Consider the following 19,285-nt stretch of genomic DNA (forward strand, 5'->3'; position numbering starts at 1 on the left):
CCCTCCCGTTAGGGGTTTAGTATCATACCATCATAAAATATATGAGAAGAACATAACCCGTATCATGCCAACAACTGGTTTTAGAATAAATGTGTTTATTTCCGATGCAAAGACCCTATGAGTGAATCAATATTAATACCAAAATATGCAATCCTTAATGACTTGACAACAGTATCGTAACTATATCCCTTCCGAATAAGTCTGTTTAAAGGTCTGATTAGCTTTTGAGGTGAATGCCGACATTTTTGTGCTTTGTAAAGAATATTACCATAAAATGTATGCATATATACTAAACTAAATCCTCTATGCACGTTTTTTTTTTACATCTATTACGAATCTATAACGTATTATCGACAATTAAAAGTTCATTCAGTGATTAAATATTGTTGATCGCAGAAGCTAATTAACTTTCGAGTTTGTTTCCAAGGTTTACCAGATCGTGACATTAATAAACAATCAACACAGAGCACGTGAAAAATAAGTGAACTGATAGAGCCATGATATTTTTTTTTTTATTTTCCATGCGTTCCCACTTGTTAGGTTGACTTTCATTAACAGTTGTTAAATGATTTGTTGTATTTAATCTGTTCTTTAAAAATCAGTTATTACTATTTACCTTCGAGTGCACGTTGGTTTACATTCCGTACCATTACTAGGCGGGTTTCCCCTGGCACTTGCACTGTGCGGTGGCCGAAGTTCTAAAGAGAATTCTCGTAGTTAAGAGAAAATATCGTCAAATTATAGTTCGGGAAGACAATATTTCAATAGCAGTACATTTATGAAGATTTTGATAATATAAAGGATTGTCTTTTACAAAAAAGCTCACGTACACTTGTTTTTTAGTAAAACTTAGCCATTCAAGTATTTAAAAGATATTCATCTTTTTTTAATATGAATTTAAGTTCTAATTGTTCGTGTTTCTTTTCTTTTCAATTTTGAAAATAAATATTGTTAGACATTTCCATCTCATAGAAGTTCAATCAAAAAGGAGATATCGGTATAAGCCAATGAGATAACAACCCAACGAACCATACATCAAAATACATCTACAGGTCAACACAAAGTCTTCAACAATGGACAAGTGCCCATCTAACTCACAATAACCCCGAATATAAAAAAGTTAACTTATTAGCCCGCGAGGTTGTGCGAGACCAACATAAATCTACCAATTACATAAGCCTTGCCCATTCATAGATTATTATTTGGTTTCACTTTAGCCGATATATTTAGAGAATGAGGTTTGGAGATTTTTATGTTTTATATTTTTATATACAACTATGTCATATTTGCTGTTGTCTATATGTCCTATATTCTTTTTCTTGAGTACTTAAAATGTGTTAATAATAAATTGTTGCATCAGTTTACTTACGCAAACTACAGCATACAAAGTGCACCATTCCTCCGAAATATTAAATTTCAAAAATGTAAATTTAAATTCTCCTTACCTTACAGTAAGATAGATTTTTCGATCTTCTTATGGGTTTTCTACGAACGAAAAGGTGAAGATCGAGAAGTTCTGGTATGTGACCGGTATAAACATGATAAGAAATATTTTTAGAGTAATCACGTGAAAAAGATATCTGTATAAAACTCCTTCTGTAGGACTTTTGGAAGCCATATAAGCATAGGTAAGTAATATGTACCTGCAAGAGTCATGATATTTACATACTAAATATGAATTTATACAAAAAGTAACTTATCAGGAATACAATCTTAAAGGTCACTTAATTTTAATTCTATTTTATAATTAAGAGATATACATTATTATAATAAAATACTTCCTGTAGCTCAGGTGTAGAAATAGCATTCTATGGGCACAAATGTGTGTACAAATGATAATTTCTTGGTATTTCAATATTTAAGTGAAAACCCAAAGAAGCATATAGCCTATCCAAACCCAAGTGCATTCATGTAGCATTGATTCTTCTTATATCGATTTATCTGTCCATCTTTATACTATATGTATTGAATTCGTGGTTAACAAATATATTCAGTCAAGGTTGTGTTCATCTATTAATAAACTGATAAAACAATAAGATAAATGTAAAGGTTTAATTTAAAACAGAAATATGTTCAACGAAGTGGCATTTTGTTTCCAATATTGTAGGCATTAAGCTGCAGTTATGTCAGTCAACCAACAACAGAAGCGCGCAATGAAGCGCCTTATGCAAGATTATGATGAAATTCAGAGAGAGCCAGTGGAAAATGTATCAGCAGCTCCATTGGAGGAAAATGTGTTTGAATGGCACTGTAACTTCAAACATGACGACATAATTTATCACTTACTACTACTGTTTACAGACAAATATCCATACGAAAGTCCGAGTGCAGAATTCGTACCAGTTGGTTTCCATTACAACAGCGGAGCAACAAAACAAGGAAAGAAAGGAACCAAAGTTTGCTTGAATATATTTTCTGACTTTGCTGATATTCATACAGAATGGAAAGATGAGAAATCTGTTGGTTGGTCTCCTGGTTACACAGTACAGACAATTCTACTAAACGTAGTTGCTTTTCTTGCCGAGACGCAATCCGGAAGTAGTTGGTGGTGCTTTAATTCAAATGACCATAACTTGAAATTATCGAAGTCATTCTCGTGCAAGGACTGTGGTCATAATTATAAAAAACCGTTTCCACCCATCAATGCAGGAAAACCTGAATTGCCTTTAAAAAAGCAAGACTCCAAAAAGGGGAAGAAGGTTGTGCCGAAAGCAGATTCGTCAAAAGAAGTTATCATTGACTATATGTCCAAGGAACAATTTTCTTTAGCCGTCCCAAAAAGTGACGAAGATCTATTTGGTTATGGACTGATTGTGTCTGGACCGACACATAGACCATCTCTTACCACACCTTGTGAGTTTCTGAAACAAGAGTCATTCACAAGCATGAACAAAGCCATGGGTTGCGTCAAAAGTGTAATGAAAGAAGATGTAAAATTCTTTCTTCCGATGTACATCCATCCTCCACATGGTGATAAAATAAAACAGACATTTGAAAATTCATTAGTCCAGGTTGCTGGAATACTTAAGAGCTGTAACCCGAAGAAAACTCCAATAGAAGAAATTGTCATTCGTGTCATACCAAACTTAATGAGCGCCACTGTAGTAGAATTTTCTAAAGGAACTCAACATACAAGCGACAATAGTCTGAATGGATATTTCTCCCTACACAGATTACTACTATGGGCATTAGAAATCTACCCAAATCTTCAAAAACTTATTGACGATCGTTTGAAGGTATGAAGTTAGCATAAAAAAAACTAAAATATAATTTCAAATGAATAAAATGAAAATCATTGTATGATTTTTATTATATATTTTTATGATGATTCCGGACAGTAATGTAAGGTTGCTATTTATAAATGACACAGCACGTGTTTAATAACTTTATTAAAGAACTATGTATTGAGATATAATTATTTTACCATTTAAAAGTAGTCATTTACATCTGGTGCAAGATAAAATTATATGTTTTTAATGCTATATTTTAAAGGAATTCATAGAAAACGAAGACAGACGAACAAAGAAAGCATGTCCACATATAGGAGAGTGGCTGATGTTACTAGCTGCATCTTCGAAATTTAGGTTAGTACTTTTAAGGTGACGCTGTTATTGAATACTATTCGGTGACGAAGCGCACACGAATGACAATGTCACCTTAACTATACACTTACTTTAGTGGTAAGTTAAGATGTTGGAATAAGCAGTATATTTAAAAAGAATTTTTTAAATTAAATTTATCAACTAGATGTTAAATCAATGCAAACTATACACCGTAACACAGCCCTTATGACCCACTATAATTACACTTTTGAAAACAATTTATTATATTTTTTGTACATTCAGATGGCAAGATGCAGCAATGGCGTATATGTCTGAGAGCTGGAGACGACATGTAATGTGGTATGTTAAAGAAGACTCTAAGCTTGGTTTCCTGGACACAGACAAAGACTACAGAATCAAACAAACATTTGAACGCACAGCTGTTAGCAGAAAACTTTTAGCCTTTCAGGTTTTGTTTTTGGATATCGCCGTGCCAAAGGACAAAACAAGAACGGACTTGATCAAAAGATACGACGCAAACCTCGGTTTTCCTACAGCAGACATGGTGAAAGTGATGAAAGAATCCATTGAAAAATTGAAAAATGTCAAAACGTACAAGGATTGGTTCGATGTAAGTTCTTCAAGCATTAAATTGCTATATGACTAGGCATGATAGTAGAAATTAAATAAAAAAAATCGGTCTTATGTTAAGTGTTGTGGGTTAAGGTATAATACTATAGTAGCAGAGAATTTCAAAAGTTATAATGGTGGGTTATATGTAAGTTCTACAGCTTAAATGCTATGTGTTAAGTTCTGTTAATTCAATTTAAGCCACATTTTGTCCGTTGTAATTTAGTCCAGTCACTGGCAAGAGCATTAAACATGTATTTAAAAACTTTAAAATATAGACATCGTGTGCTAAACTTCAATGAAACGTACATTCAACTCCAATAGTTGTAAAAGATAAAATAGAAATAACATCAAAACCCAGGTGGATTTACAGTTAAAAATACAAGAATAAGATTTTCCAAAAGATTTCGATGCGGATCTATTTTTAAAGATCTGCTTATTGAAGACGTCAGTGTTCAAAATGTGGGGTATGGGAAAGATTTTCTAATCGTTAACCGAAACCGAAGAGAAGAAGCCAATATACAAAACTTTATTTTGTAGGTCCTGAAAGTTAAACCTCTTAGTGAACAAGAAATTTATGATAAACTGTTAGATTCTGTAAATTATTCACTAAAGACAGATGGTTACAGATGGACATTTTGGAAGAACGCTGGTGGATGGATGGAAGTTTTAAAGCGATATCCGATAGAAAAGAAACGTATGTTAATTATTAATAACTACGAGGAGTCAGCATTCAACTAATTCTAGCTACTCTACCAACTCCGAGATCTAGGGACAAATTCTAACCATATATTATTTTGAAAGTCGGTCTATGTCACTGTTTGACTCTTGAAGTATGGCTCAGACTCAGTAAAATACCGTCGATTCCTACTAAGATAAGAAATGTTCCGAGTAATGTTCCAAGTAGTTAATATAAAAATAAGAAGATGTGGTATGATTGCCAATGAGACAACTCTACACGAGAGACCAAATGACATATAGACTGAGTTAACAGCTAAAGGTCACCGTACGGACTTCAACAATGGGCAAAACCCATACCGCATAGTCAGCTATAAAAGAGTCCGAAATGACATGTAAAGCAATTCAAACGAGAAAACTAACGTCCTGGTTTATGTAAAAAACAATGAACGAAAAACAAATATGATATACAGCAGCAAACAACAACCGCTGAATTACAGGCTCCTGACTTGGGACAGGCACATACAGAATGCGGCGGTGTTAAACATGTCCTAACCTGGGACAGTGATGTAACTGCACAACATAATTATGAATAAACTATAAAAATCAGATAAAAAGGGCCGCAAGTTAACTCGTCAGATCGATACAAAGCAGAAAAACAAATGGCAGGATATTTATACATCCCCACAACAAAAGACACTAAGTACAGAACTGAGAGTACTGACAGTTATTGACAGCTAGTTCAAAGCCAATAACAACTAAAAAAATCATTTATCTCAGTTAAGTATGGTTCAGATTTAACCGCGTACAGTTTATAGTATTGATAAATTCAGTTGAACCGGCCGACCACAGTTCTGACTCCGTTATGTACGGCATAAACTTATTTTAGTTGAGTACAGTTTAGTACTGTTCAGTACAATTAAAATACCAGTTAATGCAGAGTCTAAACTAGATAATTTAAGGAAATTCAGGATTTTCTAGACTGGTACAATTAGGTTAATAAATTTCAAACTCTTCCAGGTTTGTAATTTTTCTGCACCTTATTTCATGCAATGATAAAGAGAATAAAACAATTATCCTTTAAGAACATAATAATGTACAACAAATACGACCTTAGTTGCTGGAATGGGATACGATTGTAAAATATATAATAAAGGTTATAAAGCGGAATGAAGCAATCACGAATTGTCCTACACTTGATGTTGTTTACTTTATGTTTTTTTAATTCTTTTCCTAACAGCTAAAGCTGAGAAGGATAAAGCAAGTACATCTAAAGGCAAACCAACCAAGGAAGATGAAACGTCAAAGAAAGGTAAAGGTCAAGGAAAGAAATCAAAGGAAGAAGATATTGAAGAACCAAAACCAAAAGGTCGGGGAAAGAAAGCTAAACCCGAAGATGTCGAAATTGAAGAACCAAAACTAAAAGGTCGGGGAAAGAAAGCTAAAGCCGAAGACATGGAAATTGAGGAACCAAAACTAAAAGGCAGGGGAAAGAAAGCTAAAGTCGAAGATGTGGAAATTGAAGAACCCAAGGCAAAGGGACGGGGAAGAAAAGTTAAAGACGAAGACATGGAAATTGAAGCACCAAAACCAAAAGGCCGGGGAAAGAAATCTAAAGTCGAAGATGTGGAAATTGAAGAACCCAAGGCAAAGGGACGGGGCAGAAAAGCTAAAATAGAAGATATGGAAATTGAAGAACCAAAACAAAAACAAAAATTTCGGGGAAAGAAAGCTAAAGAAGAACTTATGGAAGTAAAAACACCCACAACGCCCGTCAAAGGCCGAGGAAAGCGTAAAGCTGAAGATTCACCAGCGATTGGACGTAAAGCTAAGAAAGCCCGTTGAAAGAGATGAATAAGTTGAACTTGGTGTTGTAATGGTTCTAATATATTTGTTGTGAAGTAATAACTGGTTGTATTACCTTGCCAACTTGATGGATATTTATTACTATATGTATATGACAATCATTGGAGACAAGTCTTCTGTGTATCCCGATAATGTTGTAACTTACATTACTGCAGTGACATTACTTATGTAGTTTAAATCACCTACAAAAACGTTTATATGTAGTATTGTTATGGAAATAACAAACATAGATACTAATTGTTATGGAAATAACAAACTTAGATACTAATTGTTATGGAAATAGCAAACTTATATACTAATTGTTATGGAAATAACAAACTTAGATACTAATTTGATTCTCAGCAGTGTAAAGTAACATAGTGATATAATTTACTGGGGTTAACTATTTTAATGCTAGCTGAAAATTTGTTTTGATTAAAAAATATATATTTTGTTGTTGTTGAGGTTAGTTTAAATAACAAAGTAATCTTAGGGAGCATCCTTGCATACCTAACGCATCAAAATCAATAAAATAAAACAACCAGGAAAATGAAAACTGATAGTTACATTGTATCATTTGGCAGCAGGTTCAACCAGCCAACCAACCAAATTGTATGTATCAGAAAATCAAAATTCAGGGGACAAAACACGAACTAAACAAATTAAAATACCCAAGACAGTTCCAGTGCAACAAAACCAGAAGAACACGAACAACTGACACCATAAGTTAGGGTTTTTGATAATACGACCGGCGTGATATCAGAAGTTCCGAAGGGTAAACATATATCCGGATTCGAACGAGTAACGCATCATTTTGCCTAGTGGTCAATGCCAACGATTAACCAAGTTCGGTAAGGATAAAATTTAGAAATAAAAATGTTGAAGTGTTAAGAAAATATGTCTGAATCAACATAACACTGATAACTTTTGTGGCGATATTTACACAGTGTATAATCGACATGTATCTTTATATAAAAAAAACGACAGCAAACCACTTCTTTTACACCTGGTAAAGCTGATCAGCATCAACATCAATTGCTCCATGTAATAATAAATGAATCAAATCTCCACCGAATGTTCAACACTTCAACAGGTAAAAGAACAAACACTTGACCTTATCCTTATCAACAACCAACCTTACTTAAACATCGTAACAACGCTACCATCTATTGGGCTAAGTGACTATGCTATTGTCTACGCCGAACCAGACATCAGAAAAGGACCAGAGGTAAAGTGTATAAGTACAAGGCAAACTGAGAATCCATCAAATTAAACCTAGAACAAATAAACTCAGAACTGTATAACTTTTATTCAACCACAAATGTAAACTACCTGCGGGAACTATTTCATTCAAAATTCATTGAATCAGTGGAATCAATCATACCACATACAAACATAGATAACCATAGATAAATGAAACACTCCGACGACTCATTAACAAGCAAAGTAAACTATACAGAAGAGAGAGTATAAAAATTACACTGACAAATATAAGGCACTAACTACGATTACGTTGAAAACGTAACAATAACGTTTAATAATTATTGTTAGGTTTAAGACTAATTGCCGAAATTCGAGGTCGGGTGGGAACTGATTGATTATGAACGTAATAATAATATTTGTGTCTACGGTTACATTGCGTTATTATTACGCTTTTATTCTTAATTAATTCAACAATACAATATTGCGTATATAAACATTGTATAGTTTATTCAGAATAACAACTTCCGCACATCCAGTAAGTGCTTGGGTATTTTTGGTAAGGCCGACGCTTTTTGTGTGAAACAACAGTCAAGGCAGCCATCACAAACGACGGACGCCACAATGTGCACAACAGTTTTGCACATCAAACAATTCTGCTCTGCAATATCCCTTTTGCTCGTAATAACACCTTTTAGTGACTGTCATGCTTCTGGTGAAAAGTTCTTTTTTTTATCCTCGTCCAAAAGTTTTGTCGAAACATATGCTGTTGTATTATCTTGTCTATTTGATTATATCCTTTCTGTTCATTACTTATGAAAGGTTCAACTCAGCTTTTAATATTGTGTTAAATATAAAGTTCAATCGTGTAGACATATTGATTCACAGAACTATAAAAGATATCGAGGGGGGGGGACATGCAGGGGAACTTGAACTGTTGAAGAGTGTGTCCCTTCTCCAACCCAATAATACATAATGATGATATAATAGATGGCTAATAAATTGCTTCTTTGGTAATAAGATTAGGAAACAATGAGATTAAAACTTCAGTTTCGCCACATGCATTCATATAGATATCTGGAAGAACATTAAAACAATTAATACTCAACTATTTGAACATTATTTGTTGAAATGTAATATAAATTATAATTATAATAACCAATTATATCAGAGAATCCAGCAACACAACATAGTCTCGCAATGTAACCGTAGACACAAATTTTATTGTTACGTCCGTAATTAATCAGTTTCTAACCAGATCTTGCATTCTGGCCATTAGTCTTTTAAAACGTAACAGTCATTTTTCAAATTATTGTTATTGTTACGTTTTCAACGTAATCGCAACCAGTGCCTAAATATTAAAAGCTCAAACCACAAGTACAAAAAGAACAAAGAGTTACATACTAGAAATACATCAAGAAACTGAGTTGATATGTGACTTACCCATTAACGAACCAGACATTCCATCAGTCAATCAAGCAAAACCAAAGATTTTTTTCAAGTACATGAAATCATTCAGGACAGACAAACCAGGAATAGCTGCTCTCAAAAATATGAAAATCTTATTACAGATACTGTTGAAAAAGCTAACGTCCTAAATGAACAGGTTCATTCAGACTTTACATCAGAAACTAATGATCATATACCAATTAAACAGGAAAGCTCTCATCCAATTGTTTCAGGACTAAACATCGATACACATGCATAACAAAACTACTTTTTTAACAACATCAACCCAGTCAAATTTCCCCCATCTTTTACAGTTTTCAAAATTTTAGACAATTGTTAACCACTATGTTCTATTTTCAATCATGATTGGTTCCTAGGCCACAGTGGAATTCTCAAACTACCTTGTCTTGCTGGTTATTTTTGCTGTGTACTGTTTTATCTATGTCTGTTTAGGATTTCTCTGTATCTATTACATTGTAGTTTTTCAAAATATAGACAAAAATGCTATATTTAGCTAAAAACCATATTTCAGGACTATTACATCTATAAGGCAGCCATATACGGTTTGAGTTATATTTTTTTTTTTACTGTGACTGGACTATAGGTGTTGCTGTTTACCTTTACCTATTGTTCAACAAGATTGTAAAATTGACAATACAATTGGGACATTTAAATTGACCAGTTGGTATTGTTAGAATTGAGTCTACTTTTTACTGTTTTTTTAATTCACCTAACCCAACCTTACAGCATGCTTTTTTCCTGAAGTTTTTCTTCACCTAGGGTTATTCTATTAAAAATTGATAGGGAAGAAAAATGTTTGGTTATCATTGTTTTAAGGGCATACGATACAGTAGCAGGGGCAGATAATAACGTTTTTAAAACTTTTCGTGTTGTTTTCGCGACGTTGTTAATCAGAACGTTGTAATTTCGCGATGTTTCTAATAAGAACGATTACATTTCGCGACGTCGCTTTAGATGTAGTCACATTTGCGGAAAATCCACTGACGTCATAATCCCGATTGCGCGAATTTGAAAAAAGTACCTGCAATGGAAATCGGCCAAATCACGAGAATTGTTATATTTATTCATTAATAAGGAAGTCAACAATATTAACTTCGAATGGGGAAAAAATCAAATCCACATTCTTAACTTTGTATGTCTGTTATTTCATATAGGAAATGAATAAGAGATATGAAAATAATTTATATAGTAACTTCACCATTTGGCTCACAAAAAAAAACGTAATATTAAATAATGACAGCGCATCTTACTGTTCCTGACTTTGAAAAGGTACAATAAAGAGTTTAACGACATTTTAGAATTTAACCCGTGGAATATATATGTGTATGAAGAAGAACTGTCAGTTAAAATGACACAGTTATAAGCCCCGTATTATAGCCCAAAAACAAAAACGCACCCGTTGATGTGCTAAGCATATCCTCTATGTACATATTGAGAGAGAAAAATCGGCACACAGGAATTTGGTATTTGACAGACCAGAGTTGCAACTCATTGATGTTATTAAGTTACTGAACAATACGAAGTCTTTTTGTAAAGAAGTTTCTCAGATAAGATAAATATATTTGTTGGACCGGACAAACAATGTGGTTGCACTCACTCCTAGATTGAAGGTATAATACAGACAAGTAATTCAATGATTATATGTACCGTAATAAAAAAAAATACCCTGAAGACAAGCTTAGGTAACTTATCTATTGATACAGAATCATTAAATTTCATGCTCTTATATCGACTGCTGTATGAAATGTTATACTACACTGTAATGGACTAAGCTGACCCGATTTAATGTGGGTATGATTTGTGTTCATGTAATGCCTATTGAGTAGGTCGTTAGTTTTCTTGTTTGAATTATTTCACATTTTCATGTCGGGGCTTTTTAAAGCTGACTATACGGTGTGGCTTTTTTTTTCTTTCTTTTTTTTTTTTTTTGTGTTGAAGGCCGTAGGGTTACCTTTAATAGCGTTTATCTTCGTCATTTGAACTATGGTTGATAGTTTTCTATTTTGCAATCATACCAAATGTCCTTTTTTTTATATCATCCCCCTTACTTTATAATTGTTGCACATTTTGTCATGCCGAGGCCTTTTGAATAATTAAAACTACATGTATGTTCAAGCTGTGTTGTCTACATGAATTGTATGACTAATGTCGGACATGCAGAGATGCAAATTATTTTTTTTATTATATATATCTGTTTTGTTTCCGAACATTTCTTTTCTAAAAGTAATTTACTAGAATACTTTTTCTATGCAAGTTTCGTAACAATTCATAAAGGTTTGGCAAAAATGATGCTATTTACGAGGAGCCAGTTTCATTAATTTTCATGATTAATATCATTGGTTTAAAAAAAAAACCTTGGCTCTACCACTGAAATTGACAACGTAGTAGTGAACGGCGGGAAAGATTTCACGACGTTGTTGCGAATAAAACTTATTCCAACGTAGTTTGGCGCCTTATTGGCAAACGGGACGTTTGCCAATAAAAATTATGGTTTATTGCTTTTATTGAAAAAACAAGCACATGGACCCCCAGTTTTTTCTTTTGCAATCAATCAAGTTCTGTTTCAAGAACGCTCCGCCAAAATTTTAAGAAAAAATCAACGATAGAATTTTTTCTGCACTTCTGTGTAGACGCAAAAATATTTTCATCTTCTTTATTTCACTTGTATTAAAAGAATTTAGGATATAAATATTTATTTCAACCGTTAACTTGTTACAGCATGCTGATGCCATGGATCAAGGGAACATTTTACAAAAAACCCGGTTAAATTATGACTGTTCGTTCAAAAGTATTGGTACTTTCCTTAAAAGTCCTGATTTTTGAAATTTCAGGGTTTTTCCTTCAAATATGCAAATTTCGAACCAAATTATCTCAAAAAGTAAGTCATGAAGGTATATTTTTCTTTGCATATTTCAAAAGTACACATCGAAATTGACCTTCTGCCAAAATGTCAAGAAAAAATCAACGAGGGATCTCTACTGTATCGTATGCCCTTAAATCCCCAATATAGATGATTTATCTTATTTTGATCCAAAAATCTACATCAGTAAAATATTTTCTTAACTGTATGTTAACATGTATGAAAATTAAAACTGTTTACATAATAAATGAATCTTTAAATTTTTAACCCTTATACATAAGTATTGTCCAGTTGTCAGTGAAGCAAGAAATAGCTATTCAGTTGTTTTCAGTTTCAGTTTTCAGATGGATATGTTATGTATTTCTTCATATATCCATTCAAATTTTTTATTTGGAATATTATTCAAAGTTTTTGAAATCTATTGGAATCAATGTGCATAACATATTGGGATTTATTTTATTGAATTCACTTCTTAGATGCCATATAATCTTGCTTCTTAAAATGTGACTTGTTTTTTAAAATGAATGGATTGTCATGAATGTATCAAGGAGGAAATAATTCATTCAAAATGTTTTGTGTGGCTTATACACAATGATGTACATGTAAAATTCGAAATAATTTTGGAGGATACCTTGCAGTGCTTATCTTTGAGTTTATTAAGACTTTTGTGTATTAAAATACTGTGTTCAATCAAAATATTCATTATAAAATTCTGGATCTAATATGAAGATGATTCACCATGAAATAAAGTGTGAATACAGTGGATATAGTCAAACATAGTGATAAAGTGAAAAATAAAAGTAAAATATTCCCAAAAAAATCATAATGCGAGGTTAAAATTTTTTAATGTGATATTGGAAATAATCATTATAAAATTCTGGATCTTATATTGTTTAATTGTTATATAGTAAAATCAAGTTATGTGGTGATAAAAAAAATATTCCAAAAATTTGTAAAGTGAGGATAATTATTTTGAATGTGATATTGGAAATAATGAAAAATTACAAATTTCTGGATCTAATATAAAGACTCGGCACCTTCTTAATTGGGATATATATCATGGGAAATTTTACAGAATACTGTGGATATAGAAAAAAATCTAGTGATATAGTGAAAAATGTTAGAAAATATTTCAGAAAGTTAATAAAATTAGGAAAATATTTTAAAATCATTTCAAACAGTGAAACTGGAATACTGGATGGGATATCAATTATCAGTGTCAATAAATAAAAGTTCACAACTATTATTTTTGATTTTCACTATGCATAAACACTTTGTAAAAGGCTCATGTCAATAAGTATTGAAAAATGTCTACAGGTGTAATACCACCATTGATTTTCCCCTATCAGTCTTTGTTAAATTTGCACTTTTCAAAAAATTGTGCAGAATTTATCTTTGTTTCAAATAAAGAAATACTTGGCATGAGTAAAGTTTTATCCTGTCCAGTACTATAGACAAAATTTCACATAACATTTCATTGCATATAAGAAAATAACCATCACTGGAAGTTAACCAATCAAATTTTCACCCCTTTTTTCCTATGTACAAGCTTTAGTAACCATGTAACCTCAAGTTTCCAAAATATTCTATAGAAACACCAAATAAAAAAATAATGGAGCTTTGAAACACCCAAGATATATGTTTATGACTCAGAAATTTTTTACTGCAATGAAATGTAGGATTAATTTCCTACAACTGTCAAATTCAAGGGAATATTTTTTTCCGACCCTTTTTCGTATGCAACCGGATGTGACGTACTATGATTTGGTGGTATTACACCTAAAGAAGACTTTTTTGTTGAATAAACTGAATGTGATTTTTTCCATTTGTAATACTGGTTATTTCAAGCATTGCTGTCAAGGTTTGTCATAATCAGTGCAATAGTTTGAGGAAAATCTAGTATAATGTAAGACGACATCTACAGCGATTTGAGCAAAATTTCTTCGAAAAATCCAAATCAAGCCGCATCATGATAGAATATAGTGTGAACCAATAAATGATCAAATATTTATCTCATCTGCCTAAAATCATTGAATATGATACAAAAGATGACTCTAGGATGATAAATACCACTAATGGACCTCGTTGTCTTCATTATAAACTCCATTTTGATCCATTTATACCTCTCATTTCCTCAAAATTTCAACTTTTTAGGCCAATAAATAAAAAATTTGGGGTAACTTTCACTCATTTATGAGAGAAATGTGATAATAAATGAGTAATTGAAGTATTCAAGCTGAATGAACTATCCATAAAAAAGTTTACGGACTCCATGGAGGTTTCAATAAGTCCTTAAGTAAAACTTAAATTTACGCCGCGTTCCAGAGAGGGACATAAAAAGCTTCCCTTTTAGTGAATAATTTGTTGCTACTGCTTCAAAAATAATTTCATTTACTAATAACTATATATTTATTAAAGTACAACTTAGGTAAAAGTTTTATATTACAGCAAAATATAAGAAATAAAGAGAAAAAGTCAGAAAAAGCTCCCCAAAACACTGAGTATGGTTTGCTCTGTCTACTAATATTCATGGTAGAGTCCCATTTCAAGACAATTTTCTCATAAAATGTGTTTTTGAGACTCAATCCACTCAGGATATTTCATTTCTGTAATATTCCACATAAATAGCATGAAATTTTAACAAATGAGAGTACACACAAGGTCAAAGGTGCATGTACAGCTTCCTATAGTAGGTGTAATACCACCATTGATTTTCTCCTATTAGTCTTTGTTAAATTTGCACTTTTCAAAAAAATGGGCTGAATTTATCTTTGTTTCAAATATAGAAATACTTGGCATAAGTAAAGTTTTATCCTGTCCAGTAGTATAGACAAAATTTCACAAAACATTTCATTGCATATAAGAAAATAACCATCACTGGAAGTTAACCAATCAAATTTTCACCCCTTTTTTCCTATGTACAAGCTTTAGTAACCATATAACCTCAAGTTTCCAAATTATTGTATAGAAACACCAAATAAAAAAATAATTGTGCTTTGAAACACCCAAGATATATGTTTATGACTCAGAAATGTTTTACTGCAATGAAATGTAGGATTAATTTCCTACAACTGTCAAATTCAAGGGAATATTTTTTTCCGACCCTTTTTCGTATGCAACCGGATGTGACAAACTATGATTGGTGATATTACACCTACATGAAGGAATGCACACATTTGTTCTGGTGTTTATTTATCCTGGAAAATTATGGAAATTATGAAATAATTAAGATTTTTACAAGAGTAAAAAAAAAATTTTGAGTTATTTCCCATTAGAAAAAGCCAGAGATAAAAGAGGTCAATATAAAGGAAATCCAAGCACTCATAGTATTTGGCTATTAAAACATTAAGAGGAAATGTAGTGCATTATATGACGTGCAATTAAATACCCTGAAAGAAAAATAACATACATTCTTGTTCTGGCTTGCTTACTCCTAATTTTTGAAATAACAGTAAATAAAAATCTCTCTTTTTCCTTCTAAATTTTGTGTTCCTTTGGCAATTGTATGGTCAATTACTTCATACTCTAGCTTTATTCATATTTATACTGTATGCAAGTTATGTTACTTAACAAAGACAAAACTTGAAGCCTGAATGCCACATGGATAACTTTTGAAAGACACTACAACAATAACAATTGAACAGGTGAAGTGATAGGACAGCATCCAGGTAGACTCTAAATGCATGAGTGGTCATCTATTCATCAACTCTAACAATACCAACTGGTCAATTTAAATGTCCCATTTGTATTGTCAATTTTACAATCTGGCTGAACAACAGGTAAAGGAAAACAGCAACACCTATAGTCAAGTCACAGTAATAAATCCAGTATGGCTGATCATTTTTGCTGTTAAATATTTCTATCTATCACAGTAATTGTGTATTCATGGGTTTTACTGCTTTAGCAACAAATCAGCTGTCACAGAGTAGGTTGATCTTTACTTTATGATCACTACTGTCATATTTACTCTGTCAATTATAGTATTCAAGATATGGTTGACAGTTACACACTATCCTTATGCTTCCTTAATTAGTAATGATAGCCTAGTTGGTGGATGGGCTGGAACATCAAAGCCAATTCTCACACTATGCACACAAAGGATGATAATGACCAAAGAAAAGGTCTGCTATGGGTCTTTTCTGGCCTAAAAATAAAATTTACAAATCCCAGTGCTGCCACCGAAATGTTACAGGATGTGTGTGCATGCATTCTACAGGTTACATTGACTGCAGGTATACTCAGGTCATTTCCTCGGTATCAGGTGTGGACCCACTTGTCTCGAGCTACAGCATCCTTGAAAACTGAGATGCACTTGAATTTATACTACTGTCCCTATGTAAATACGGGACACTTACATAATGCTGACTGGATGCTGATCTCTGGTAATTAGGTCACTAACATCAGTATACTTGCTGATGCAAATGGCAGCGAATATGAATGCTGATATTCTGTCAAGTGGAAAAATAGACAAACTGGACTAAACTAAGCTTATTCATAGCATAAATGGGTCCCAGTTACAATATTCAGACCTCATGCAAATAAAATAGAAGGTTATAAAGCTGGAACTTGTGAAACAAGGGTAAGCAGAAATTGTGAACTCTCGTTCAGTCAATGGGCCCTTCCTGGTCAAATGATGAGGACAAACTCAATCTAATCATTCCTACAAACAATATTTACAATCACTATCAATAAAAGTATATCTAATGTTCATCAAATCTCTATATATACACGTTGGCCAACAGTAAACCACGAAAGAGAAAGTAGAAGACATTGTTCACAGAGTAGCCCAAAAAGTTGTATCTACAAACCTACAGCCTGCCTACCCCATTACTGTTACAATAATGACCAAAGACAAGGTCTGCTATGGGCCCTTTTTGTTCTAAAAATAAGGTGACAGGTGATCTTTGATTGAAAGATAATACATATGTATGTGCAAAGTTTTAACCGAATGGAATTTAAAATATAATGAATATTCACCTAGATTTTGCAGTTGTACGATACCATAAAATTTGATTTTTCTACAAAAAAATGACAAATCGATATTTTGACACATATTTGTGAGTTTGAAATATTAAGCTCATGAAGAACCAAATAAATATTTACAAGAGGTATTTTTCAAATTGGCAAACATTGTGGTAAGTTATTTAGTTGGTAATTGCTTATGATCTATATCTGTGGGTCCAAAAATTAGTTATAAATTTACCAAAATCTATGAATTTTTTACCAAAACACCAATGACCTTTTCAATGACGTATAAACTACATTTATTATGACATCATTGATTATAAACTATCTGTTTTCGATTTTGTATTAGCTCATCTTTAAAAATTGACAAGTTTGGAAATCTTGTATTTAAAGTTCAATTTTAGTGAAAAATAAGTCTGAATACATGTAAATGGTCATATGCACACTGTCCTTTAGTTTCAATTTCAGTATTGTTTCAGAGGAGAAAATTTAATTAAAGTTTAGACCAACAACTAATGCCAAGTGATGACAAGAGCTCACATTAGCCCTTTTTGTCATATGATAATAAAGATGTAACACCACTGGAAATATTGTCATATATTTTTAATCACATTCAGCTGACAATAATTTGCTAAAACTATTTTAATTTGCCGGTTTTAATTTGCCGGATGTCATTATTTGTAACAGCAATACATATGTTGTCATTGTTTACATTCATTCTTCTGCATTCTACATATTTTTTAAGTTATAATGCAAACAGTTCCAATATAGTTTGTATGTATATAAGTTTATGTTTGTAACCTATAGTATCTCTGACAATACAAGACATTACTTAGAAATAAAAAAAATATAAAATTCTGATTAAATAAAATATGGATACAGTATTGATTAACACATGCAGTATTTACATATTTTAATGAAAGAGGTAAAAACAATTTTGTCCTGAAGCAGTGATATCCTATGCTACCATTGTAACAAGCCATTTCTCAACAGTGTCTATACTATTTTTCACCCACTTGATATTAGCTTGTACTGTCTCAATAGCCTGTTCATAAGATGTCTTTGCTCTGTGAAGATCAGCTATTGAATCACCAAAGTCCAGTAGCTAAAAAATCAGAACATACTGTCATGGTTTTTTTAAATGTACTCAAATTCAATTCACCTATTTGAATAATGAAAAAAAATTGTGATTGTTTTCCCCATATGGTTAAGTATTTAACTAATACCCCCACTTAATGGGTTAGCTGAGGTAAAAGCTATGGTTTCCTCTATTTCTCTGTTAATTTGTAAAATTTGAAGAAAAAAAATGAAATTATAATTGTTTTCTATCTTTGAGTCAAAATAAGAGAACTAATTTTTATCTATTTTTTTATGTATATATATCTTTTAAATCAAAATGCATTAGGGTCAATAGATTGCTTTAAAAGACAATATAGATATAAAACTGCTGCAAAATTTACATTATTACATTATTTTGTAGATTCACATTAAAGGATAATATTTAAAAAAAACCTAAAAAACAATACATTGCTGTTATTCCAAAAAAAAAAAAAAACTTTAAATTAGAATTCATAATTCTTCATATAAAAATACTAGTCTTTTTGGCAAATCTATATCAAATCTGCATTTTGCCTCATTTTTAACCATTTATAACTTAAATAGTTACATGTTCAGAGATATGATGATTTTAGAACATCAAAGAATACATATTTATATATTAAGAATTTTCAACAAGACAAAATGACTTTTTTGGAAAAATAACCCTGGTGACAGTGGTGTGAACTAAATTCAAAGAGAAATTGCCCCTACCTCTTTGCAACCCCTTCAATAACTTATATACAAACATATATCCCATATTTAATGAAATGTTAAAACACCAACAATGCAACAGAAAAAAATCTCATAATCAAAAATTGCTGGTAACTATTTTCTACAATCAGAACAGGAATTGCATTTGATTTATCTCAAAGGCAAAATATTTATAATAATTAATAAATACATTCTTTATTCTAAATTTACATAAATCATTTGCTATTTTTATCTTCCCCTCTATCATACTCACATATTCACAGAACTGCACTTCTTCTCCATACTC

The 19,285-nt window shown here is 32.0% G+C and overlaps 2 protein-coding genes across 2 annotated transcripts in view; one reads left to right on the forward strand and one right to left on the reverse strand.

Moving 5' to 3' along the window:
* The first annotated feature begins 1,551 nt into the window (after positions 1 to 1,551).
* LOC127730886 (uncharacterized) lies at positions 1,552 to 7,147 on the forward strand. Its single transcript, XM_052239489.1, has 6 exons — positions 1,552 to 1,628; positions 2,108 to 3,236; positions 3,493 to 3,584; positions 3,846 to 4,173; positions 4,713 to 4,869; positions 6,091 to 7,147. Exons 2-6 carry the CDS (start codon positions 2,124 to 2,126, stop codon positions 6,693 to 6,695), a joined length of 2,295 nt encoding a protein of 764 aa, XP_052095449.1. The 5' UTR covers positions 1,552 to 1,628; positions 2,108 to 2,123; the 3' UTR covers positions 6,696 to 7,147.
* A 10,631-nt stretch (positions 7,148 to 17,778) lies between these two features.
* Positions 17,779 to 19,285, reverse strand: part of LOC127727793 (uncharacterized) — a 117,304-nt gene continuing 115,797 nt past the window's right edge. Inside the window, exon 78 of the mRNA XM_052234910.1 lies at positions 17,779 to 18,295. Within this exon, the coding sequence (XP_052090870.1) occupies positions 18,149 to 18,295 (147 nt within the window). The 3' untranslated portion in view covers positions 17,779 to 18,148. The remainder of the gene's footprint in view (positions 18,296 to 19,285) is intronic.

Source organism: Mytilus californianus, unplaced genomic scaffold (genome assembly GCF_021869535.1).
Source record: "Mytilus californianus isolate M0D057914Y unplaced genomic scaffold, xbMytCali1.0.p SCAF_2, whole genome shotgun sequence".
Lineage (NCBI taxonomy): Eukaryota > Metazoa > Mollusca > Bivalvia > Mytilida > Mytilidae > Mytilus > Mytilus californianus.